General features: G+C 37.6%; 1 protein-coding gene across 1 annotated transcript; it reads right to left on the bottom strand.

The window, feature by feature from the left end:
- Nucleotides 1-543: 543 nt before the first annotated feature.
- Nucleotides 544-27,939, bottom strand: ENTPD3 (ectonucleoside triphosphate diphosphohydrolase 3). The gene is made up of 10 exons (XM_083378556.1): nt 27,173-27,939; nt 16,023-16,150; nt 13,529-13,646; nt 10,947-11,097; nt 9,555-9,714; nt 6,213-6,443; nt 5,378-5,650; nt 5,058-5,168; nt 3,867-4,004; nt 544-1,626 (listed from the first exon to the last, which is right to left on the bottom strand). The coding sequence occupies exons 2-10, from the start codon at nt 16,128-16,130 to the stop codon at nt 1,393-1,395; spliced, it is 1,524 nt and encodes a 507-aa protein (XP_083234682.1). The 5' UTR covers nt 16,131-16,150; nt 27,173-27,939; the 3' UTR covers nt 544-1,392.

Here is a 27,939-nt window from a genome sequence, read left to right as displayed (position 1 = left end):
CCACGCCAGGTCTACGCTCTAAGTCTAGATAATCATGAATAATCAATCATCCAACTGGTTTAGGCTTGCCTGAACACCAGGGTATTTTCCTCATTTTCTCTTACATGGGAATGTACTCCAGATTCAAATCAGATCCTCCGTGCAGAATGTCAGTTCTACTAATGAAGGGTTTTTGCAAATATTTCTGATACCTCTATCCGTTGTTCCAGGAAGACAGGAAATAAATGGTTTGCGATGTGTCTGATACCTCTGCTGCTGTGCTTGAATGGTTAGAAAATTCTCTTCTAAATGTACAAAAGACAAGTAGCATTAATATTTTATTTCCCAACCTCATGTATTATGTAGAGAACTAATAAGAGTAGCTTTGTTTCTAAAACAGTTTTATCCTCCCACCCTTTCATTTTGGCTGTTTATCAAGAGTCTCTTCTTCATCTGAGTCTTGAATACTTCTCCCCAAAGGGTCATTTTTAAGTTTTCTTTTTCTTTTACAGCTTTGCATCTTCTGGATACATTGACTGTGCTGTCTTGAGAGCTGTAGACTCAACAAATCAGGGTTGGGAGGGGGGAATAGTTACTTTAAAAAACAATGAGGTAAATTGAAATCCAAACCACTGTTTTATGAGCAACATAGATATGGGAAGGATACCTGAGTGTTTCAGACTTGCCATCAAGCTGATGAGTTGAGGGCACTGAAAATCATATGTCTTGCAGTAGGGAGGAGATGTGTTACAGAGTTTATTGACTTCATGCAAACATAATGCATGAATTCCATTGTTGGCACATCAATTGGTGGGCAACGATATTTTAGAGACACTATAGTTCTGTATGGTTCCTTAACCCATTTCCTGATTGTGGATCTTTCCTGTCCAATAAGCCTAAACATGTAGGAATTATTTTCCAGTAAGATATTGAGAACATATTTTCCCAATAACCTTCTGCTTTGATTCTGGTCATATTCCTTTTGCATACATGAAATTAAGTTTTTTCATTTCATATTACTAATCTTGTTACTAATTGTTATAGAGAATTTCCAATTTCAACTTCAGTAACGTTTAAAAGGTTATTTTGCAAATTATTCTTTAATCATCCTGATCAGAAATACAAACAAACCTGGCTAATTTGCCTTAGATGATTCCCCCCCCCAATCAAAAGGGGTAAAGGCTATTTAGTTCTTGGGTAAATCAAAACTCTCTTCTGACAGTCCTTTGCCCCTGCTTGATTTTTTGTTTTTATATCTTCAAATAAACAATTAAATCTTGAACTGCATCAAAATTCTAGATGAGAACTAAAATAGATTGAGATACTTGTAAAGTGATACTTTCTTATAGCTACTGGGGGGTTTTCCTGTGCTTTTTACATAATTAGTGAAAGTTCTGGTCTCTTGAACATGATTTATTCTATGGCAAACACATGCTCAACTTGACAACTGTTCTTTTGCATGCGAGATCGAACATATGAATACACCAGGAAAATCAGACACAGTAATGCCACTGCTGTGAAGAAGAGGAGCAGTCCAGCAAACAGAGAAGGATTCATAGGTAACCAAATTCTATTGCTTTCTGCTGGGATCATATTGGTGAGGCTAAGCATATAGCCCAGTGACCAGGCAATGCTGCTGTTATCAACCTAAAGCACAAAAAAGAAACACCATATTACTGCCATTAAAATGTAAGGCCGTTTTTATTACAAAATGCAAATGCTCTATATCCGCCATGTCCAACCCATTAGTAATGCAACCCCACAAGGTCAAAAACTTTTAACATTGTTATGTGATTTATATAAGGTAAAGGTAAAGGTTCCCCCGCACATGCGTGCTAGTCGTTTCCAACTCTAGGGGCCGGTGCTCATCTCTGTTTCAAAGCCGAAGAGCCAGCGCTTGTCCGAGGACATCTCCGTGGTCATGTGGCTGGTATGACTAGACACCAATGGCGCACAGAATGCTGTTACCTTCCCACCGTGGTGGTCCCTATTTTTCTACTTGCATTTTTACGTGCTTTAGAACTGCTAGGTTGGCAGAAGCTGGGACGAGTAACAGGCGCTCACTCTGTTACGTGGCACTCGGGATTCAACCCGCCAAACTGCCGACATCTGATCGACAAGCTCAGCATCCTAACTCACTGAGCCATCGCGTCCCTTGTGATTTATATACCTTAACTATATATTATATTTTATATGTGGCCCAATACAATTCCTCTTCATTCAGTACAACTCAGGCAAGCCAAACGTATGCTCCATATAAACAGAAAGACACTTCTTCATTGAATTCAGCTCCTGGTAACTAAATGGACAAGAGCTTGTAATTTTTCTTTTGAATTTTAAAATAACACTGAAATGATATACTTATCTTCTTTTGGGGTTTTTTAGTTGCTAAAAATAGTGTACAACTCTGAAATTTCTTTGTAATTTTTCATCAAAGGCCCAACCCTTAGCTTCCAAGCCCAGACAAAACTGAAAATGTGCTGAAGCAGTTGTGGGCCATTAAAATATTCTCACCCATCTTGCACAAGTGGTGCCATGACCTATCTTTGCTAGTTGGATGCACACATGAGGGGAGTCTTTTTGGCAGCAAGATAACACTCTACTGCTTGTTTTAATAATACCACAGATATTTGAATAAAAAATTATTTTATATAAGGTTGAATTCATGTATTTTTTCCCTTTCCATAGATTAAGGGCTTATATCAGAACTCAGAACTATAGTGTGCTCCATATACGGTATGTATATTAAACTTATTAGGGAAACTAAATCAAAACTTAGTACAATTCTAATTTTGGGTATTAGTTTTATCACCTAAGAGAAATAACAGTGAGCAAGGGTAAAAATCTTGTAAATTGCATATCTTAATATTAATGGTAAATTATTTGAGAGGATCTTTTTATTTACAGTATTCTTATTTTGTAGGATTTGATTTTATTCTTCCAAAGATTAATTAACATTTTGACCCAGTTTGAGGGACAACACATGCATTTTAAAAACAAATAACTCAGTGGTGGGATTCAAATATGTGAACAACCGGTTCTCTGTGTGGATGCCGTTTCCGGAAGTCCATTCTGGGCCTGGGCAACAAAAAATTAGCTACTGGTTCTGACAAGCTGGTGTGAACTGTCTGAATCCCACCACAGAAATAACTCCTACAATACTGAACAAGAACTTTTATACAGACAGTTTCAGGACAAATATTTAACTTTTCCCAAAGCTAAATCTATGACAAGAAAGACCCTCGTGATGCAAATCTGGTTTCTAATCTTATTAGTTTGGTTCATCCATTGTATTAAACTATTCCTTATTTAACCAGAATTTATTGAATTACCAAGTTTATTGGATTTACTCAACAAACTAAACCAAAGCCAAGCAAGTCACAATATAGCTTAGCAGCCCAATGTGTGATTAAATGCTATGTAATGGTTGTCATGTAAAAGGAAAATCAGAATGGTCTTAGAAATGCTGCAAAGAAAAATTAGTGTGGCATTTCAAAGTATTGCCTTTTCCTTAATGCATAAAGCAAGATAAAAACGTAGAGGATCAAAAATGAATGCTTCTTTCTATAGCCAGGAGTATTTGAAAATATTTAATACATTAAATCTAAATGATAAATCCAGACTAGACTAGTTATTTAAGTTCTATCAAACAGTATGAAATAGTATTAAAAGCCCCCAAATCTGTCACCTGGTCACATTTTATAATTGGACCATAATAAACCAATTTCTTTAATGAGCCATAATAAACCAATTTCTTTACTGAGGCAGCTTTAAGAACATATATGGAGATATAAAATGGCTCTAACTCAGAATCCCTTCCAGATCTTTTAATTCTTCAAGACCTGTGTTTTTCTGAATTAAATAATCTTAAATCATAATTAACTTACTTCTTTTTGAAAATGAATCTGAGGCCAGTTGTCAGCATTGAACTTATACCCATGTATAAGTAAGTGGTAGATATAGTTTGCTGAAAAGCAGTAAGATCTTGCATATGTTTCCTCAAATTTAGAGAGCATAAATGGCAACTGAAAAACAAAACTGACTATTGATAACGAAGTAAGATTTATTTTTAAAAAAATCTATTTCCTATTTTTCTGTTGTGATTATAATGATTAAAATACTGTACCTAAGAAAATGACTTCCTGAAATCTCATAGAGAGATCTTTGCTGTAATTAATTGCAAACTCAAGTATCTCAAGAAGTATTGATACAATAGGCAAATAATATCATATGTCAGGAAGTAATTGTTTCAGTTAATTTTCAAAATATATATTTTTCCAGAGAATAGAAAGTCTGATATAACCTATTACTAAAACTATTTTAGTAATTTTATTAGAATGGAATATAGTCCTCAACTTACAACAATTCATTTAGTGATCATTTGAAGTTACAACAGCACTTTAAAAAATGACTTATGACCATTTTTCACATATGACTGTTGCAGAATCCCCATGTGATCACGCGATCAAAATTTGGATACTTGGCAACTAGTTCATATTTATGATGGTTGCAGTGTTCCTAGATCATGTCATTACCTTTTGCGACCTTCTGACAAGCAAAAGTCAATGGGAAATTCAGATTTACTTTACAACTGTGTTACCAACTAAACAACTTCAGTGATTCATTAACTGTGACAAGAAAGGTCATAATATGGGACAAAATTCACTTAACAACTGTCTCACTTAGCGACCAAAATTTGGGGCTCAATTCTGGTTGTAGGTTGAGGGCTACCTGTACTAGGTATATTATATTCAGTTTTTCAAATAATGTAAATCAAAAAGCACAATTTAAGAAATGTGGGAATCCTTTGGTCTGCTCCAATAAATTTTACTACACTCAATGAGGTTCTTTTCAAAACCAGTAGAGACTGCAGTCTTAAACATTTGTTCAACTTAGCCTGGATCACTCCTAGCAGCATGACACTTGATTGGTGCCTAGTGTCATATAGCTTTATGACCAATATTTGTTCTAAGAGTAGCTTTTTCTTTAAGCATTTGAACTAAGAAAGTTGACTCTGCATAGGAATATGCAATGCCTTTTGCTAGTACTTTTTCCAAAAGCTAGAGATTGATACAGACCTGGTTCCAATCCTGTGAGCAGAAAGTCCACATGCTTGAATTGAACTCAGCCAGTGAAAATTGTCCAGTTAAATTCAGAGCACTGACTGTGTAATAAAATCCAGAAAAGGCCTATAAATAAAGCCAGATTAGTGACTGAAAGAACATTTTACTTGAAGGTTTATTTTATCAGAGCAGAAAGGTATATTCAGCCTTCTCATCCACTAGCAAATGTTATATATAAAAACTACAATACAATAAAATTAGAAACAGTATCTATAATATTCACGGTCAACCAAATAAAGTAACAATGCAGTAAACAGCCAATAATCAGGACTTACCACAAAATTCCCTTTAACTTTTGGCTGATAGGTTCCATTGAATGAGCAGTCTTCTCTGTCTCTACAAGATTTGAAATCAAATAACGTTGACACTGCCTCCCTGCAAAGGACTGGATCCCCAGTTCCTATGACATGTACAGGCTGGCTTGGGGTGTAGCTCTCTGGTCTTAGAAATGTTGTGCAAAGGCTTCCATATAAATGTTTCATTGTCAGAACAGTTCTATAATTCTGAGGATAGCATGGATTTTTTATCCCGGATTTACTGTCTGAAACCTAAGTTTATGAAAACACATATAAAATAAAAAAGACAAAGCCAAGAAGGATTCATTACATTTATAAACAAAGCAATGATGCAGTCTTACTTCAGCTCCATTTTAATTTCTTCAAGAATTTTCTCTGTCTCTCTCTCTCTCTTTTATTTATTCATTTATTTATTTTTATGGACGCAGCATTCTTGGGGATAAGGAAGCCTAGTGGTATCAGAAGTTATATTTGATAGAACATGGGATAGCATTTTGGGAATCGAGAGCTGATATCATGCCCAAGCCCAGAGACAACAACAGCAAAATCCAATCAAGCCCAATTTTTATTTGCTTACACCTTATGAACAAAATCTGGCCAAACTAAAACTCTAACCTTCTAAGCTACTAACTATATTCTTGAGAGTTTAAAGTGTGGCTACCCTGAATCTTTCCCTCACACCATCCAGCTCAGGACTATGCAGTCTCTTCATCCAGGCCACAGGAAAGCTGTGTTGCCAAAACTCTTCCCCACTCCTCTTCCAGTTGCACATTCAATCACATCTAAGTCCTAATGAACCTGATCGCAGTCATACCTGCAGAATTGAAGCTAGCAGTTTTTTCTCCGCTTCGTCTCTCCCATAACATTGGAAACTGTAGGTGTACACCCTGTATTGGTAACCAAACAGCTGTACTTGTAGTGTACTGTTGGAAATTTGTATGCTTTCCTCAGGAATGAATGATATCTGAGTGGAAGCCCCTCCTAGATCCAGCGCACCGATAGTCTCAACTCCATGGGGATGGACCCAGGCACTCCAAAGGTTTTTCTATATATAAAAAAGACCAAGCTGAAATATCATCTGCTATGGGATTCTGCTCTTCTCTTTCTTAACATAGAAGATATTAGAAAATAATGCTCAAATCAAAATGGAAAAATCTCTAATATTCTGTAGGATTCTTTTAGATAGAACTTACATTAAAAACTACAATTGAGGAACTCACTTTTCATAGTTGCAAAGAAACAAAATAATAGCTAATTAGAGAAAAACGTTCTAGCCTATTGAGAGATGCCATCAAGAAAGGAATGACCAAGCTGAGTGGAAAGCAGTAGTTACATTCAGCCAGTTCGCACCACTTCGGCAGAACCAGTATCTAATTTTTTGTTGCCCAGGCCCTAAACTAATTTCCAGAAGCTGCACCCACACAGAGAACTGGTTGTTCACATATTTGAATCCCACCACTGGTGGAAAGGCCAAAGGGTTGCCAAAACATCTAAACAGAGATACAACTCTTTGGTTGGCCAGTGTCTGTATAACCAGCTTCAATGAATGAATTTTCTCAGCTCTGATGTCTTTCCAATTTCTCATTGCTGAGATTCCTAGAAGTTGAAGTTGGATGAAGTTCATACTGGATAAGCTGAAATAAGATAAAAAATATTTATTCTAAAAGTTTTGTCTTTTCACAACTTTATTATGCACTCATACTCTATGAAAACTGGATTAGTAGTACATTTCCCTTTTCTTTTGTAAAATCACACTGCTCAAATAAGCTGAGGTATAGAATCTAGTGCCCTTGTCAGTGGCTCCCAAAACATGCCTCTTTGCTAGATCTTGTGGAATGAGCAAGAGAGATGCACACACACACACACACACACACACACACACACACACACACACGTGTGTGTGTATGTATATATATATATATATATATATATGTGTGTGTGTGTGTGTGTGTGTGTGTACATCTCTCTTGCTCAAAACGTGTGTATGTGTGTATATATATATATATGTGTGTGTGTGTGTGTGTGTGTAAATTTTTTGGCTTGCTAACAAAAAATGAAGGGAGACCAATATGAGCTTCCACTGCTGTGGCTACTGCCTGTAGATGGCCTTGGGCTAGGCTGAAACAGGAAATAAGATTTGTCCTGTGTCTGGGACTAAGCAAGTGTATTCTGAATGCTTAACAAACATTTAACACACACACACACATATAGAGAGAGAGAGCGCATTAGAAAGACTTTTGAATTTCTTAATTCCGATATGAATTATTTATTCTTGCTATAAAAAGTTTCAGTTATAAGGACAATAACTAAGTGCTAACAGTGAAAGTTGAAAGAACACTTTTAATACGTTTCTTATTCATTTAAAGAACTGACCTGACAAATATACTAACAATCTCCTTGATAATTTCACATTTTTTACAAGTTTTAATTTTTTTCATACATGGATATTACTAGAAAGGAGGTGGAATTCAATTTTTTTTATTTATAAATTTATTTGAATCAAAGAGCTATTGTTTACAGCATGAATAAAAATGTAGCTCTGCATGGTGATTCATAACTTTTACATGGAATTTTGAAATAAACAACACTAATTTTTCAAAAATAAATATGCCCATTGAAGGGAGAGAGATGAATACTGTATAATATAATACAAGTAATAACTGCACTCAGCCTATACCAGGGGTGTCAAACTCAATTTCATTGAGGGCCGCATCAGCATTGCGGTTGCCCTCAGGGGGCCGGGTGGGTACGGCCTGGGTGGGCGTGGCCTACTGGGTGGGCGTGGCTAGAGTGGGTGTAACCTACTGGGTGGGCCTGGCCAGCTCTACATCATTCACATCAAGGGTGCCTATGGGGGCCTGGTCAGGAGTGGGATAGATCTGAGGGTCTCTGGCAGGAGGAGGGTCTTTGGGCCAGGGCCACGGCAGTGGGGGCTGTTCCCTCACTGTTTCCAAGATGGCTTCGCGGGCCGCATGAAACCACTTCACGGGCCGGATCCGGTCCCCGGGCCTTGTGATTGACATGTCTGGCCTATACAACTGAACGAAGTATACAATTCACTGTGAAATTTATACATATTATCCTCAGTATGAAGAACAATTCCACTGTAAAAAAATTTTCACTTAAGCAGACAATGAAAGGAAAAAACTGCTAGCCATAAAAACAGTGGCTGCCTTACTATTTCACTTTATCCTCCTTTCTCAATTTGATCTTTTAGCATTAAACAGTGAGTCTGAATAGTGACTGTATACTCCATCAATCAACACTGTGCAGTACTCATGAAATCGCCTTGCTTTTAGAGCAGATAAACATGGGACATAATAGTGACACCATAGACTGCAGATGGACCAGGTTCTGCAGATATGTCCAGAATCTTCAAAAAAAAATATTATTGATTTCTCCTTGAATCAATTTACAGATTAAACGATTCATGAAATTTTGAAAAGGGGTTTCCTTTCTTATTACTTGCCCAAAATTTTTATGAATATGTATTCAGAATTAATAACAAATACTTTAAATGCATAAGGTGTTTATATTTGGCATATAGAAAATCAATACTAAACAAAACAAATTAAAAGTGGGAACTTTTGCTGGCAAGCTTTTCCTAACATTACTGCCACATTTAAATTTACAACAGTTCGTTTAGTGACTGCTGAAAGTTACAATGGCACCGCAAAAAAAGTACATTATGACAGTTTTTCACAAACATGACTTTTGCAGCATCTCTATGGTCATGTGACCAAAATTCAGGTACCTGGCAACTGGTTCATATGTATGACATTTGCAGTGTCCCATAGTCATGTGATCACCTTTTTGCAACTTTCTGACAAGAATCAATGAGGAAGCCAGATTCACTGTGTACTAACTAACTAAATGTGTTACTAACTTAACAACTTCAGTGATTCACTTAACAACTGTCACACGAAAGGCTGTAAAACTGGGCAAAACTCACCTAACAACTGCCTCGCTTAACAACAGAAATGTTGGATTCAATTGTGGTTGTAAGTCAAGGACTACCTGTATACTTATACTTAGGCAAATGCCTTAATTTTTGCCTTGCATAAAGTGTGGGAAGGCTATGTTAATCGCAGCATATATCCATTTAGATATGTGAGAAATAATAGAATGTAGTAAACATGCATAATATTCCACACACCTCCAAGAAATTGCCTTTTAAATAGTTGGCTGTAATCCATCCATATACCCCTTCCTCTTGCCCAGTTATGATTTGAGCACCCCTAAAGTCAAAGGGCTGTGACGTGAAATAGGTCTGAATGCTCTGAAGGACTTCACTGGCTGCTGATTCATTTTGCAACCTAAGTAATTCACAGAAGACAAAATGCTGAGTGTCTGAAAGGAGATGCTTATCTTCATAATTTACTAAATCGACTAACTACAGAAAGTTGATTTTTTTTAATTTGTGAAGAGCAGGCTTTAATAAGAAACCATCAAAGGTTGATTCAGACATGCATACAAAACATCATCTGATTATTTTATTGTTTCAATTAAAAGCATAAACTCTTTGGAAAAGATTGTGTTTGAAATGATAACCAGGTTGTATCTTATTAATTTGTGCTGGATCATTCAAACATCATTACAGTGGGTGAGTTATGAATATACATGTGTGAACAAGCCCCAAGATAAAGCTGCATGTTTATCCATATTTCCTTAGAAAGATCAATGAGGCTTTCCCACAGGTATACTCTGTGTAATTATCAATACCTGCTTATTTAGAAGTTTCACTAAATGGAATACTAATTATTTATGAGTAGACATCTATGCTATTGCTTTGTAAATCTATTGCAAAAATGCATGTCCTGCTTTCTAAATAACAGGTGTAATACATACTGTATGGAAATGCTTATGCATTAGCAAGGTTGAATTGTTGTCATGCATCCACAAGAGAAAATGCTGTGGATCCTCATTATACATATATGTATCATAGTTGGATATCATAATACATATTGACCATAATTATGTGCGCCTATTTATAAATCATTTAGTAAGCCAGAATTTCAATCCTTCGCTATTTTCTTCAAAAAACTGACAAAAACATTTTATTTCAATCATGGACATTCGAAAGATTATTATTTGCATTGCATAACCCACAAAAATCTATACGTACATGATTTTAAAGAAATAAAACGGACATATGCAAAATAGCAATAAAGCTGTACAAATGAGAATATCAAGGTCTCTGTTTGCTGAAATTTATTTAAAAAAGCTAATCCTATTGTGAAATACCCAGGAACATTCAGACCTAGGATTGACTTTTTTAAAGTCATTAAAAATCTGTTTAATATCTGCAAAGATTTTATTTCCCAACAATCTATCTAAGAAAGATCACAATCTCCTTTGGGTGTATAGGGTCAGCTAATTCATCTATTAATCTCATAGAATAATGGGGGTTAAATAAGGAGAAAATGTTCTTGTAAATTGTTATTATGCTCTGCTGCAGTCTGTACTGAAACAAATGAATAAAAAATTATGTGTAGCGGCCCTATTTAAAAGAACCATATCAGAATGTGCTCTAATTTTCCTATTATACCTCAGAAGTCTCATGCCAGCTGTGGCTCCCAAGTAGACAGGTATGCTTTTATGCAAATGAAAAGGAATTTTCTCCTTTACTTTATTCATGCAATCGTTGATGGGCATAGCAATTTCTTGAGGGTTGCTGCCATAGCTGGATATTCCAGGACCTAGAAAAAATAATTAAAATATTTTTAGTTTGTTCTGCCAAGATCAGCACAATATATCTGTTTCTCTACTTCCACTAGTGGTAATCCATATTTTTGCAGCCTACATATCTGTGTATCTTGTATTTATTTGTAATTGCCAATAATGGTGTATTAGAACTTTTAATTTTTTAAAATTTATTTTAGTATCTATTTAAAAACACAATATAAAAGAAATCAGGAATCGAGAAAACAAACAGAAAAACAGAAGAGGTTTACAAGCATTATAAATTCAGTTAAAACTGTAAAAGCTTCTTAGATGAGAAGCGAAATGTTTTAAAAAAGAAACCAAGAAAATCCAGTTGCTTTTTGGAAAAAGCATCTTTAAGACAATCATGACTTAGAAGATTGAGAATCTTCATAGATAAGCATTATGAAGCTGAATTTTAAAAAATCTAAAATAGTTTTAAATAATAGTATCCTGTTTTCATATGTAGTGCTGGTTCCAGTCCTGTTAATTTGTATATAACATTAATTCTATCTCTGCCAGGTATGTAATCTTTTGGTTTGTGCAGAATTCTTGTAAATGTTTGTTTGATTGCTTGGTTTCTGGACACTATGAGACCTAGTGTTTGGAGGAGATGAATATATTTTGGAGGTAATTAAATTCTGATGGGGGGGACTTGGTGAGGGCAACATGTTTTAATTTTGTTTATGTGTGTTCCTATGCAGTGATCTTATGTGCTGTGAGATAATTGCTCTGAAAATTCTTAGAATATTATAAAGCAGGTTACATATTTGGCTGGGTGTATATGGAGATAATAGATCACACAAACAGAAAAAGGGCCATTCAAATAAATAAATCAGCCATCAACAGATCTATAAAGCTGGGTAAGATATATCACCTGATCAGCAAATTTTGAGGCAGACCAATCAAAATATAGATAGCACGATTCCTGGCAGTTCTCACCAAACAACCCTCTGAGTTTACATCTTATATAGATTACAAATACTATAAGCCAATCACTTTTAAATTAGTGCAATAATGAAGCCTCATTGGGACATCAGACAAAAATTTCTGCTGAAAACCATATGAATACCTTAGCTTTCATCTGATGGAAGTCCAGAAAACCAAGTTACTACGTACTGGATACATAAGCTTATTTGCTTATATAACTATTAATGTTTGCTCTGGTAAGAAAATTGCACTTTTAGAGAAAACTCTCCTAAACTATCTTTGAGATTTGTGAAGAAGGCACATTGAAAATGTTTCTCCACAATACCCTTTCCTTTATTTGAAACTGTCCAAGTTAAAATATGCAAAATGTCTTTTTTGGCATTTATCCTAGGAGATCAAGCATTATGCCTGAACAGATTATGATAAGAATAACTTTATCTGCTAAAATTGATTGATACTTTATATGCCTCACGTTACTCTTTACTTTGAGCATATCCAAAGATACGAATGGTGGAGGAAAACAGGACCTAGAAAGACTGATGATCCATTCTAAAATGAGGAATATTTAAATATGTGGTCCTGTGCTTTAAGAGAATCCTGACCTTGTGAGATTATCAGACTGAGAATCTGCCTAAGAGTGCTGCAGATTGTGACTTGTCTACTATTTCATTATTCATAAAAGCAGTGCTTTAAAAAAAACTAATAATTTTCAGGTAGGATTCTATTAGGAGGCTGCAGATCCTACCTAGTATATACGGTATCTACAGTTTTTATTGTACTATTAGTCTGGAAAGAACATCAAATGCTGCCATGGTTATTTCAATTCCTAATTGTTTGCATGAGCACAGGGGTTTGTGAGTTTGTATCTACCAGTGAGGAACTCACTTAACACACAAATCTGTTTGATTAGAGAGTACATGCCACCTCAAAAAAAGATACCCTTGCATGAAGAATTCAAAAGCAACAGATCAAATAACATTTAAAGTTTGGTTAATCTGGAAATTACTTTGTCCAAAACATGAAAGATTAGTGATGAAAACAGGTGAGCTCTGATCAGGTCAGGGCTACATATTCTACCTATGAAACTCAATGATTATACAGGTAATTTCTTTATCAAACTGACCCCTCTCACTTTCAGATATAGAAAAGATAAGAAAGAAGAATGATAAATATCTATAAAATTCATGTGAGATAAAAGCATACGGTACTTATTTCCTCTATTAGTGTAATAGTTCCATAGTCGTGAATATAACCATTTATGTATAGTTTTGTCTGTGGTTAGATTCCAAACTTGAAAATCTGCCCTTTTGTTGTAGCAATTCTAAGCAGAGAAGAAATCTTTGACTTAGGATCCAAAATCATTCTATCATGCACTAGATCGGTGCTCAGTATGACTCAAACATATAAACTGATTTGTCCTCACTCTCTTCCATCAAGACAGTTCAATCCTTGTGATTTTTTTAATTCCAGGCAATTATTTCAATATTTCTTCCTCACCTTTCACATTACACTTGAAGGTTTGACTTACTACTCCGGTATTATTTTCTTTTTCTGCTGGCCATTCATATACATAGACTGTTGTCCGAGATGAACCAGCATCAAGCACTATTCCATACTGAGAAAAGCAGAGAGAAAAGACAGATTATAATCCAAGAAAAGTAGCCCCCAAGTTCTTTACACAAGCTTAATATTATTATTTGTATTTATATTATTTAACTTTGATGGTATTTGTATGGTCCTAATGCCAGGTAGAGAGAAGCTCTATGATAGCAGGAACCTGCTTTTTCTTTCAGATCAGATCACCTTATCCCCTGAGTCCTCCAAGACCCCTGGCCATTTTCATTCCTTAATACCAGTAATATTTCTTGGATGCAGTTTTGGTCCATTAAGAGTCTTACTACACTACCTTTTCCCACCAGAGCCTTTCCCAATAAGGCGCCTTCTGGATGCGTTGACTTCAGTCCCCCAAATCGGCAGCCACCACGGCACCCATCTATATTGAAATCCAGTGCATCTTAAGGACACCATGTTAGAGGCAGTGCCTTTGGCAACTGTGAGAGCAGATCAAGATGTAGATCAGCCTGTGCCATGCAAATCATCAGCAAAGCATATGAAGGTATGGGTGACCCTATCTACATCCCACATGATACTAATGTCATAACTGCTGCACTTTAACCTTTGTTCAAATGAGCACTGAGCAAGTTCTGAGGATAGCCATTGTAATGCCAGTGTCAGGTTAATATCTGAACGTGGAATGTTTGGGTCAGCCTGCCTTTGCCTTTAGGCATCAAATAATTCAAATCTGGGCTTGACTATTATATATATTAATGTACAAATCTTCCTCCATGTCAAAAACCAGCTTACTATGCAGCAACAGGCATAGCTATTCAAGAGAAACAAATGCAATGCCTCTTTGCATTCACAAAATGTGTTTCATGTTTCTTTCGTTAAGGCTGCAGTATATATCTGACTTTTGAGAATTTACAGTGTTCTGTAAATCTCCATTTTGTGATCCAGGGTAAATATATACAGTGGAATTCTCATACGCAGATACTTGTGACTCACACAGAAACAGTAAAAGGTGATCCATGTGTGACCAAGTGAACAAATACTATTATTATTACAGTAATGTTCTGAAGTAGTAATACTGTCCATTGAATTCAGAGCCCCCCAGACCAGTATATTTAACAACATGGTCTTGTTTTATAAGAAATAAAGTATTTTAGGCAGGAATCATAAACAGACTGAATCAGGGAACAAATCTTGATGAGCTCCAGAAGACTTCCTTAGTTATTCATTTGGAAATAAATAAATTTTCTTGGAATTGTAGCATTAAATGCAAAGTTGCAGAGTAATAGATGGTTAGTGAAGATTAGTTTTTAAAAGAAGCAAATGGCACAAGTCCAAAATATCACAGGGAACATAATTTATCTACTGCCCTGCTCTACTGCATTGTTTAGAACTACAACTGTTTTTCCTTAACTATTGTTTACAATGATTCAGAAGACATGTTTTGGATCACAGCCAGCCACCCAGTTTTTGAAATTCATTAAAACATTGCAATGTTTTTCAGGTTACAGTGTGAGTCTGAAAATGGTTACTGCCTCTTAGAGTTCCATTAATTTCTTCAAAAGAGCTGCACTTGTAATGCATCTCAAATTTTGAACTTACTCCATTAGTAATTTCCCCCTTTTTCTTCTCCCTTGGAATTGATAGTTAGAAGAATAGTGCCATCAACAAGTTGTAACTGGTACGAAAAGCTAGTAGCTACACCCATCAAATCCAAATCTTGTTTTAGGGGAAAACTGTATAATTAATATGGATCCTTTCACAAGAAGCTGTATAGTCTCCCTATAGATAGCTTCAGATTTTTAATAGTAATTGTCCAGAAATATTCTCTATACTCACATATTACATGATTATTAATTTAATTACCTAAGTACAATGTTAACTCTTCTTGATTGGTATTTTATGTTAAAACCTTTTTATATTTTTGGTAGCTTCTTTTTAATTGGTCAGCTAAAATCTACCATGCCCTGCATTTGTTTGTTTTTTCTTATCTAAGCAAGATACCCTCAGGTTTTCTATTTTTATCCTTTAGCTAAGGATTATGGTTGTTGAAGGGCAGCATATTTGGAAAACATCTAGAAAAAAGACAATAAACAGGCTTCAATCTACACAGTGTCTCTCATGCAGTGGTGGGATTCAGCCGGTTCATACCACTTTGGCAGAACCAGTAGCTAATTTTTAGTTGCCCAGGCCCAGAATGGATTTCTGGAAGCGGCATCCACACAGAGAACCGATTGTTCACATATTTAAATCCCACCACTGCTCTTATGTTCTCAGCTAAGTGTGGCAACTAACTGTAGTTTCTCCTTGGCCTGAGCCTTTTCAGGCAATTTGCTTTCAATATTATGTTATCGGCTCAGCAATTAATATCTCAGTTAAACATTAGATATTGCAAAAGTCCTAGCTTATTATTTAAGCCTACCTTTAGACCTGGAGAAAGGATCTGTTTCCGATTCATCTGAACAAGAGTAATAGTAACAATAATTGCAATGCTTAAAAGTAGAAAAAATAAGGTGACAATGGTTGGCATTTTGTACTACACTTGGAAACCTAAAAATAAGGAGAAGAAAAATGATATTATTAATTTTTGAAGGAAACAGTTTCTTAAAGTGAACTTTAACACTTGAGGCCCAAGTTGATTAGCTTGAGTTGAGGAAGGTAACTATAGTTAAGTCTACTGGATTGAATATAGGCCTTGTACTCTTGTATTGATTTATCTGTATACATAAGATGACAACTTCCAAAATTCCCTGGACATCTGGACGGTCTTAGCTGGAAAGTTGGATAATAGATATATTTTGTTGTATTTATAATACATATATTGTTATCTACTAGAAGTGTCTTCCTTTTTTCACTACAGAACTTTTGTCTTGTTGAGCAAAAATTTAACAAGTAGATGTTGTGATTTTGATTTGTTTGATCTGCAACTTTTTTACACATTATACAAGAGGCATTTCAGATTATATCTGAATTAAACTTAGCTGATAACATGCATATTATTGAATGAGGCATAGGCAAATAGGTGAACCTTTATCATGGTTAATGTCCACAGAACCTTTCCCCAAATGGATGCCCTCTAGAAACTATGATTTTTAAAATGCCACCCTTCTAAGCAATTCAAGATACTGTGATAGTCTTGTCTGCTGTATGTGTGATTTCCAATAGATTATTCAGATATGTTAATAAATGTTGCATGCTTATGGCAAGAATGAAAAGGAATCATAAAAAGCATATTATTATTATGGTTGGTTGCACGGTCAGCCAGATGTGTAGATTAGATTTGCATTTTAATCAAGTCCTTCCCAAGCACCTGGGATGGGTTGAGGTGAATGTTCAATGCTGCTAAACATGTAGTCCCAGGATATAAGCTGTTCCAAGTAAAGCTACCTTTTGCAATTGACTGATAGTTTTGTCACTGCTGATGATGTTCAAGTAGTATTCTGGAAGTTTTGGGATTACACACAAGGACCTATCTTTGCTTTCTTTTGCCTTAGCCATTCTACTTCTATTTGCAGGTCCATGTGTTTTGTGACAATTATTTCTCTCCCATTCTGCTATATTCATGAATTGCAATGTCCACAATCCAGCTTTATTATCATCAGCATAATTAGCTTGCATTATATATATGTAAATTCTTTATAATAAGATTAAATTTTCAGATTCCTTTGATGAACTAGATCAGATATGTCAAACTCATGATGTCACGTGATGTCGCACAACGTATTGGGACGGTTTTGCAATTGACGGCAATGGGGTGGGCACAGTTTCCGCATGATGCATCCGGCCTGTGGGCTGGCAGTTTGACACCCCTGCACTAGATTCTATGATTTATCTATATTCCATGTCTCCAAATACCTCCAAGTGTATGGATCTCTTGACATACCACATGGTAAGGAGAAAAGGAGCAGAAAAGATTGTTACATCTCTCCCAGGACATATCCTGAGGATGGATTTGATCTCAGATTTGTGAAGCAGCCTGGCTAGAATTGTCTCTTGTGTAAAATTGAGAAGGAATTCCTGCTTCCCCTGTAGCATGGAATTACGGAAGCTCTCCCACCTCCAGAAATGCTCATAGTTGGATATAATGAGTGAGATTCAAATCTATGATCCTGCCAGTCTACAAGAATGGCTTTTTCCACAGAATTCCTCTTACTGATCTGAAATAAATCAGGAGTTCCAGTCTACCAACTGACTCTCTTTGCATATGGTTATCAGTATTTGAATAGGGATCAAATAGAGGCTGTATCATAAAAATGCAAATGTTAACAATTACATCCAGGCTTCAATTTCAATTATTGCACCAGCACTCAAATATTATGTTGCAATCTAATATAAAAAATGGAGTTCTACTTGTTACTCTAATTGTGTTAATGAGGAAAATTGCGGTATTCCCATTATCTATATTGCCTCAGTAAATTCAGACTAATTAGCTCTTACTGGCTTCTTCAGCAGGGCAAATATCCACAAAGTTTAAAACACCAGTTTAAAAGAGCATTGTGTCTTCAACTAACATAATGAAATACCAGGTAATGAGATTTTAGCTTAGCATTTTGTGAAAATCCGAACAAAGCTGTTCATAAATGAAAATCCAGAAAAAAAACACCTTAGTCTGATTTAGTAAAGCATGTTTAAGTTAACCATAAGTAAAGTTGCTATGTAATACTGTTTAGGATATCGATGGATTGCCTATGCTGGTTGTAAATGATACTTGCTGAAGTCCAGCATATCCATATTGCAAATGCATTTTTAGGACATTCTTATAGATGCTTATATACATGTAAATAAGTCTCTCTATATTGATGGATTTACAAACTGTTGTAAATTACCATTTGTTTTCTCTATAATTTGATTAAACTACAGTGGCTAGATAAATGCAAAATAGTTAAATTATTACAGTAATACAAATTACCATAATAAATTACCACAATAAATTAAATTATCACACTAAATGAATTTTTAAAAACGGCTAGGTTTACACATCCCACTAAACTATAACCCAACATATCACAATGTAACATTAATCAGAAAGCACTCAGAGGGCTTAAGTGGGAAAGCTGGATAGTGGCAATACATACAGTAATTTTGAATAAGGAATACATGTCCAACCACTTAAAATACTGTAAGAATACAAGAATAAAGATGGGTTCAGTTCCAAGTTTTGTTTCCAGAAAAATCATTATCTCATCACTAGTCACTGATCAAAAAAGTAGGAACACTTTCTTATTTTAAAGACTTACTACATTCAAAAACCCATACCGTACAGGGAGGTAGTTGATTATTGGAACACATTATCTTTAGATTGCAAAATTTGAATTCCCCAATCATTCCCCAATTGCTTCATTATTATTATTATTATTATTATTATTATTATTATTATTATTATTATTATTATTATTTTTACCCAGCCTTCATTATTTCTTATAAATAACTCAAGGTGAGAAACATCCCTACTACTTCTTCCTCCTATTTTCCCACCACAACCACCTTGTGAGGTGAATTGGGCTGAGAGAGAATGACTGGGTCAAAGTCACCCAACCATCTTTTTTATGTCTAAGGTGGGTATAGAATTCACTATCTCCTGGTTTCTAGTCTGGTGCTTTAACCACTAGACCAAGTTAGCTGCAGTTACTTTTAATGGGTATGTTTTGAATTGCCACTAGGTTTTTTTTTTGTTTCAAAATACAGTGTATGCTGCACTTAAGCTTAATAGACAAGGGGAATGGGGAATACAGTAAGATTGGAATCTTCCTTGCTCTTCTATTTTGTAGAGTAAAACCCATGTCATATTTAAACTAGAAGGTAAATAGATTGTAAAAGATTCAGGACACTTGAACTTAAATACTGGATAACACTGTCTCTTAATTTTTACCCAAGGAAGTTATTGTCTTCCAACTTTACTGGAAAAAAGAGTAACCTTTGCCTCATTTTCAATATAATCTACTGAGAATTAAATTCCATTAAATTCAATGGCAATTATTCCTATGTAATCCAAACAGAAATAAAGCCTTACAAAAATTGATTTTTCTATCAACTTTCATTTCACGTGCTTCTGTTGATATGAGTATAATTTTCAACTATGGTATATTAACTCAGTTCATTTGGAGAGTTTAAGGAGAATGGCATTTTGAAAACACCACAAATAGATATCAACTGGAAAAATACAGTCTTGTTGGAAAACTTTAAGCTAAGTCTTTATAGTTTACTTGATGAGAGCCCTATATTAATTTACTTATCTATTCTTAGCCAATTATCTGGTGATTCTGCCTGCCTATTTCTGTCAGGTATCTCTGTTCCTCAGGGATTTCTGTTCTCTTGTTATTGGTTGCAACATTTTATTGCTTTGGTTTTACTTATATTCATTTGATCTGTTCCTCTTAAGATATTTTGCTTTAGACTTAGAAACCTACAGAAGTATTGTTTTTCCTCTGCTCCTGTGGTTGATAGACCTAATGGCTAACGTACATACTGTAGATCCCACATTTCTGTGTTGAAGATTTCTCATCTCTAATATATTCTGCTTGCAATTTGAGTCAACTTTGATGTTTTCTTTCTTTAGGTCAGATTTCTATTTCTCCTTGGACACTAAGCATTTTGTTCTATAAGTTTTATTAGAAATATGCCAGCTAGATCAGGAATCCCCCACTCCTGGTGCATGGACCAGCACCGGGCCTCAGCACGCCAAAAACCGGTCTGCGCAAACAAGCAAGGCCCCATTTGCGGGATGTAGACAGTTATATGAAACCACGCCCCCTCTAGTCTGCAGAAAAACCTCTTTCCACAGAACCAGTCCTGGTGCTCAAAAGGTTGGAGACCTCTGAGCTAGATCATAATATCCAGTTAAACATCCTGCTAAAGGTAGCCTTTTATCCAATATAACATTTTATTCTTTATTGTTAATTTGCATATTTTGCATATAACTTTTTATGTTCTTCCTTCAGTTAAAATGCTGGAAGTTACTAGTAAAAAGATGAAATCTTCCCAGCCAAACCTTCCCTTTCCATTTTATCTGAAAATGGAATCATTCTCTTGCATATGTTCACTACTAATCATAGCCGTTGTAATTTAAAGCATTATTACAAGCATTATTACCATTTGAACATGTTTGACAGAAGGATGAGAATTACAACATAGGTATACTCTTATATCTGTGTAGTATGTACTCCATGAACGTGCTGTATTAGGAGGATGTGTTTTGATTGCTCTGTTGTTGGATTAGTAAGCATTCCTTTGAGACACAGTCACCATTCAGTCTTTCATTTCTTGGATTGTGTTACCTTGACTGGATAGATTGTACCCAAAACAGATTGCTGTCTTTGTGAGCCTCTTTGTCACAGAAGCATATTTGAACCAGCATGTTGCCCCCAACAATCTGGGCTCTCATTTTATTAACCTCGCAAGGATGGAAGGCTGAGTTAAACTTGAACCAGACAGGATTGAACTTCTGGCTGTGGGCACAGTTAGCCTGCAATGCTGCATTCTAACCACTGCACTTCCACGGCTCCTATATAGCAGGGCTTTTCAACCGGTGGTATGAGTACCACTGGTGGTATGTCAGGACCTGGCAGGTGGTACACGTACGACAGGTTGAAAAGGACTGTAAAAAATGTTTAAAAAGTGTAAAAGTGGATGAGGTGAAGTGGCAGCAGTGCCACGCAGGCCTGTGGGAGAGTCAGTTGGAACTGCGTGAAGTATCACTGGGACTCTCCTGAGACCCCAGGAGACCCCAGCTGATGGGTGGCAGGCAGCCACACGCAGTCTTAGGGCAGAGAGTCTGTGAAACTGTGTGAGGTTCCCCTGGGTTCTGCTGAGAGCCGAGGATCGGCGCATGCTGCTACAGCTGATTGGCGGTGGGTTTAGGATCTTTTGCCTTCTACCCTTGGCCACGTCTCCTTCTCCTTGAGCCTCCTGCCTCCACCCATTTGCCTCCAGCATTCCTCCTCGGAGCAGCATGCGATCGCTGATAGGGGATTGCAGGGGCTTTGGGGAAGTGCGGCTTCTGCAGTTGAAGTGGGGCATGGGGGGGTGTCGGGGTACTAGTTGGTTATCCCTCAAAGGTTCCCTAACCTTAAAACAGCTCTTGGGTGGCAACACAACACTCCTTTGCAGACAAAGGAGGGCTCTGGTAAGGAGGAGGAAGGTTTAAGCAAGCTTAGCAACTGGAGTGGGGATCCCCCCAAAACAAACGTGCTTTGTGAGTAACCTCCCAGCACGACAGAAGTGACCAAAACCTGCTGCATCCACCCAGCAGATGGGGGGAATAAAAACCAAACAGCCCCCCCCCGGCTGCCAATCCTCAACAGAAATACGACAATGAAAACCTCAAACAGGAGGAATAGTGCGGGCGGGCGGGCAGGTGGGTAGCTTGCTTGGCTGTGGTTTGGAGGGGAGGGAAAGGGGGCAGTTTCACCCTCCCCCCAAATGCTGCCCTCTCAGAAAAGCAGGATGAAAACTCCAAAAAATGACAAGGAAAAAAGGTTAAAATAGAAGAGTGTCTCTTCTGAACAAGAAAAAAAAAGATCACATCCAGCTATTGGGCGCTGGAATGGGGGATTTTTATTTTTTGCCTCGTTTTACTCTTTTAAAAAGACCATGCCCCCCCCCACGCCAGAAGCTGCACGCCTTCACCATTTGCGTGCTGCACCCCCCACACACTCTTCCTCCTGTCCGAGGTTTTTGTTGTCATGAGCATTTCTGTTGAGGATTGGCAGCGGGGGGGGGGCTGTTTGGTTTTTATTTCCCTTCCTGTCTGTTGGGTGAATGCAGCAGGTTTTGGTCACTTCTGTTGTGCTGGGAGGTTACCCATGAAGCACGTTTGTTTTTTGGGGGGGATCCCCACTCCGGTTGCTAAGCTTGTTTAAACCTTCTTCCTCCACCACCTCTTCCTCCTCACCAGAGCCCTCCTTTGTCTGCAATGGTGCAGCAGGAAAACCCCTGCCAGGCCAGGGATGATGGGGATCTGCCCTCTGTGGAGTAGGGACAGGGTTACTGTGCTCCCTGTCAATCAGGTTTGATTTCCTTTCTTTGCTCCCCACTGCCTCTCCTGCTTGTAGCTGCATCTGAGCCCCTCAGTCTTGGGAGTTAGCATTGCCGCATCTCTTTCTCCTGACCCCCTCGTGCTGCGTAACTATTGCCACCCAAGAGCTGTTTTAAGGTTAGGGAATTTTGGGGGGATAGCCAACTAGCACCCCAACACGCCCCCAACATGTCCCCTCTTCAATGGTAGAAGCCTCACACACACCCCAAAGCCCCTGCAATCACCTATCGGCTTCTTTGAGTCAACCAAGAAGGAGAGAAGGGGATAGAACAGTGCAAAGATTAATGTCAGAGAAACAGGCACAAGTTTCCCATTAAAAATGTGCTAAGTGGGTGTACAGATATCAACCTACAACCACAAGTGAGCCCATAATTTATGTTGCTGAGTGAGAAATTTGTTAAATGAACTTTGTCCCATTTTATGACTTTTCTTGCCACATTTTTTAAGTGAATTACTGCAGTTAACACAGTTCTTAAGTGAATTTAGCTTCCCCATTGACTTTGCTTGTCAGAAGGTTGCAAAAGGGGATCATGTGACCCTGAGACCATCATAAATATGAATCAGTTGCCAAGCATCTGAATGTAAGTCACAAGACCCTGGGGATGCTGCAACTGTCATAAGTGTGAAAAATGGTCTTAAGTCACTTTTTTCAATTGCGTTGTAACTTGGAACAGCCACTAAATGAACTGTGGTAAGTCAAGGACTACCTGTACTTTATTACTTTTTTCCTTTTGGGGGGGGGTCATCAGGTTTTGACATCTTGCTAGGCGACTGGTGGTACTCAAATATTGCCATATCCTAAAAGTGGTACAATCTGTGAAAAGGTTGAAAAGCCCTGTTATATAGCATTCACAGGGACGCGGTGGCTCAGTGGGTTAGGATGCTGAGCTTGTCGATCAGAAGGTCGGCAGTTTGGCGGGTCGAATCCCGAGTGCCGCGTAGCAGAGAGAGAGCCTGTTACTCATCCCAGCTTTTGCCAACCTAGCAGTTCGAAAGCACGTAAAAAGGCAAGTAGAAAAATATGGACCACTACGGTGGGAAGGTAACAGCGTTCCATGAGACTTTGGTGTCTAGTCATGCTGGCCACATGACCACGGAGATGTCCTCGGACAAACGCTGGCTCTTCGGCTTTGAAACGGAGATGAGCACCGGCCCCTAGAGTTGGAAACGACTAGCATGCATGTGTGGGAGAACCTTTACCTGTACCTTTATAGCATTCACATATATTTCCTAAACTGAGCTTCTGGACAAGAGGTAGCTAAGGAGCAGTTAGTGAAAAAACAATTTAATTAGTATGGACTTCTTCAAGAGCAATATGACTCCTGGTTCCTTTCTGGATGCATTTATGTAATGTTCCTGATAGCAAATACAGAAATGGTTTGCCACTGCTACCTTCTACAATATTTTTTTCACACAGTCCTGAAAGAAAGAGCCTCTCTCAGTATTAATCAGGACAGACCCTGATTAGCTTCAAGACCTAAGCAAGGTTAGCCAGATGCAATAAAACTGAAAAAGCAATCCAATGCCAGATAAAGCTATCTAAACATACTCAAGTATTATTTCATTTTATAAAAATGTTTTTGTATCATTTTATACAACTTATAAAATATTTTTATTAATAAAAATGATGACTAATAAGAAAAGCAAATAAATCAGAATCATAAAATTAGAGACTCATATGTGTGTTTGTGTGTGTGTGTGTGTGTATGAATGAATGAAAGGAATTTCACAGCTAAGATGCTGAATATGGACATCTAAACTTTTTCTATTGCTCCTTAAGATTATGAATGCATCAATGTAGCAGTGCTTTCAAATATTATTTTGCTTACAGATTCCCCCCCCCAAAAAAATAACTCACAGGTCCAGAAAAAGAGCCTTTTTAAACAGAAAAGTCTTTGGTTCTTTGAGGCCACCTTTGGCTACAATTAATTAACATAGTCAAACTGTTAAGGATTGAGGGTTTTGGTATGTCTTTGCTTAAACACAGTGAGTCTCCAGCTAATGAGATCACACATGAAAAATTCTTTACTCATCCTTCCTGGAAAAACACAGAAAAAAATTAAAGAGGTGTTTTCTATAAGGGATTACAAGACTAAATAAAAGAAATTGTGATATTCTGGCTAGCTAATATTATTAACCATCAGTCTCAATGAAAACTAGCTGTTTTGAAAACAGTTAAAATCTCAAGCACCTCTTATATTTCAGTATTAATATGATAGTGGAATATAAGATAAAATAAATACAGTACAACCAGCTCTAAACTGTTAATTCAATTACAAGTGATTAACTACACAGGGGAGTAATTGTTTCCAAATTTCATGAAATCGAAAATGTCATCCCATATGAAAGTGTTATACGACTTGTATAGCAACAAGTATGAGCTCAGCAAATGTGTTAAATATGTCTGCTTGAAGAAATATAAGTTGCATCCGATGAACTGGGTCAATAATGCCCCTCTGCTGTGAGTAGTAACTTATTTGTTCATAGGGTTAACAGGACAATGCAGAAAACATCTCTTTTTGTTCAAGCTACATAGCAGGAGAAATGCATGTTCAGCATTTTTTAACAAAAAGAAATAGAAGAAATGCAATTTGCTTTGACGTCAAAACAAGATGATGCATACAAATAATTTTTTTAATTTTTTTTTATTTTAATCCCATTTATATCCCGCCCTTCTCCGAAGACTCAGGGCGGCTTACAATCTAAGCACAAATCAAATGTGCTTAGCAATAAGATGATGCAACAACCAATAGAAAGAAGGACTTCAGAAAAGCTGGGAAGTAGAGAAGAGAGGCATTAATAAATGAATTTTGCAAACGGGTGAAGCAGGAATTACAGAGACTTGGTCTGAACATGTTTTAGAATTGAAAATTGCTGCGTTTCAGACTACAGGTAGGAGACAGCAGAGAAAAGAGTACAAAAATGGTAACTCTTCAGGGGTGGGGAGTGGGGGGATGGCCTAGCAGGGGAAAACCTTTTTAATCCTTTTGATTTGGAAAGAGAACTCCTCATCCTTGTGCATCTGAATGTTGAAGTTCCTTGCACTTATCTAGCATATGTAGATGCAACAAGGAATGTGGGACCTGGCAAAGTAAAGAGCTTCACTGGGAACGAAAAAAATCTCCCATCTGCCTTCCAAAATTATATTCCAAGGTTACATGTTGCTGTTCTCATCTGTTCTCAGACAACTTTAAAACAAGCACAATGTTGCCTGCAAATTCGAGTATAAGATGTTATTCCCTCCTTTAAAAATATAGGGCAAAAAAGAAACAAATGTAGGAAGCTATAGCAGGAGCGGGATGATAAATGAGCACACAAGAGAGGAGAAACACAAAAGATATACACAAAGTGGATTTCTGTTTATTCAGGTGAGATGGTACATTTTGAGAAAGTAAAAGGCAAAGTGTGTGTTAGAACATGCACGCACGAACAAATCCCATGCTCCATATTATAGGAACTGTTAGATGAAAGAAAGAACGTATGTAGGTGTATGTGATGAGGAGCAAGCATGTCTCTGCATCAGAAACAGGAAGTGCGTATCATTGGAATTCTCTACATATGTACCCAAGCAATTAGGTGACATAAAAAGACCCCCGTGTTCTATGCTTTGGTGAGAAAGAAAGAGAAGGAGAAAAGAGTATGTGTACAAAGGAACCATAGAACAGATCTGTAGCTGTTTTTATGTAGTCTGGGATTAAGATCTAGCTTTGATTGCTGTATTAATGAGCCATTAGACATTGAACAACCTCTTTGGTGGCATGAGTATTAGCAGGCCAGGAAGCTCTTAAGTAGATGGGTCATCAGGACAAAGCCTGCATATGAAATCTAAGTAAAAATCTTACCTAAAATATACCTAAGTTATCACCTATGTTATTTCTAAGCATAATTCTTACATTCATCATGGAGAAGCATTTAAAGAATGGCAATCTTAAAGCCAGGGCTAAAAACAGAGCAATTTTAATCTTTTAAAAAATTGTTTCAAATGCTTAAGCAACTTTACATTGCTTAGATTGTCCAAAATTTCCCCTTTTTTAAACATATGCTTGCTTGATGCATCTAACCTTACTAATAAGCTTTTATTGTTTTGGCTGAATCTATTACAAGTCTCTGTCTGAACATCTTTTAGATCTAGATTTAAGGGTAATCCATCAAGCTGAGACACAGGCCATAGATATCCCTCCGCTTTTCTTTTTTAATTTTTTTATGCCCACATAGTATATGTATGTATATATATTTCTGTGTGACAGAGACCTACACACATTCTATGAAGCCCCACAAATCTAAACCTAGCTTCCCCTTTCGGCTGTATAGAGATTAAACCGCACACTACAATCTTTTCCTAATGCATATTGAGGATACAGGTTGGGGAAGGCTGCCCTGGGTGTACAGCATCCTACACTGTTCGCCTTCACTCCTTCCAAATCAGAGCAACTGCACTGAAACGCAGCGGCTCCCTCCCTCTGCTAATCTTTAGTAGCGAACGTCTCTCTCTCTCACACACACACACCTGACCACTCACAGAAAGACCAGTCCCTTACTTTTCTCCGCAGCAGCTGTCAAGACAATGTCACTGCTGACCAGGATACAAGAGACTCCACTGGATCTGTCTTATATCTTGAGCGGTGGGAGGCAAAGGAAGCTCGCTCAAATCAGGCCGGGGACTCATTCTCATCCGGCTAAACAGGAGGTGGTGGGCAAGGATCGGCGGCCGGGACCAACATGACGAAATTGTCCCTTGCGCAGCGGGAGGCAGCCAATTCTCCTGTTCCTCCGCTGGTTCCCTGCTGTGAATTCGCCTGAAGCTGCTACCAGCCCCTCCCACTGCTGTTCACGGAGCACAGAGTGGCGCTGGGAATGGGCCCTAGCGCCTCCTGATCTGGCCAGGGAAAAAAAAGAGAGACCTCGACCCACAATCCCCCTCCTCGCTGCCAACGCCAGCCGGGAATCAGCTGATCCACCGGTTCTCTTCCCGCCAGCAAGGGGGACACTCTGGGTCGAAATCCGCTACGGGGAAAAGCGAGCGCATCTTGCAGTACCGAGCAGAGCCCTATATTAATGGTGTCGAAAACAGGTCGCCGAGTTGTGGATGCTTGCCGAACACGTGCCCAGCCGTAATCTTAGACCTCTCTTAATTGGGCAAACGAACAGTAGTTTCGGTTGCATTCGCGTGAACGCTTAAATGGGACTTTAATCCTTCAGGATACAGCGGACCGTACTTCCCAACCGAAAGCCCAAGACTGTCCCCACATCCCCATTTTGACTCTGCACTTCATATTTTCTTCTAGTGCGGATGTGGGACCATCCA

Source organism: Vipera ursinii, assembly GCF_947247035.1.
Source record: "Vipera ursinii genome assembly, chromosome: Z".
Classification (NCBI taxonomy): Eukaryota; Metazoa; Chordata; class Lepidosauria; order Squamata; family Viperidae; genus Vipera; species Vipera ursinii.
The sequence above is the reverse complement of the archived record's forward strand: the minus strand, read 5'-3'. Positions and strand labels throughout refer to the sequence as shown.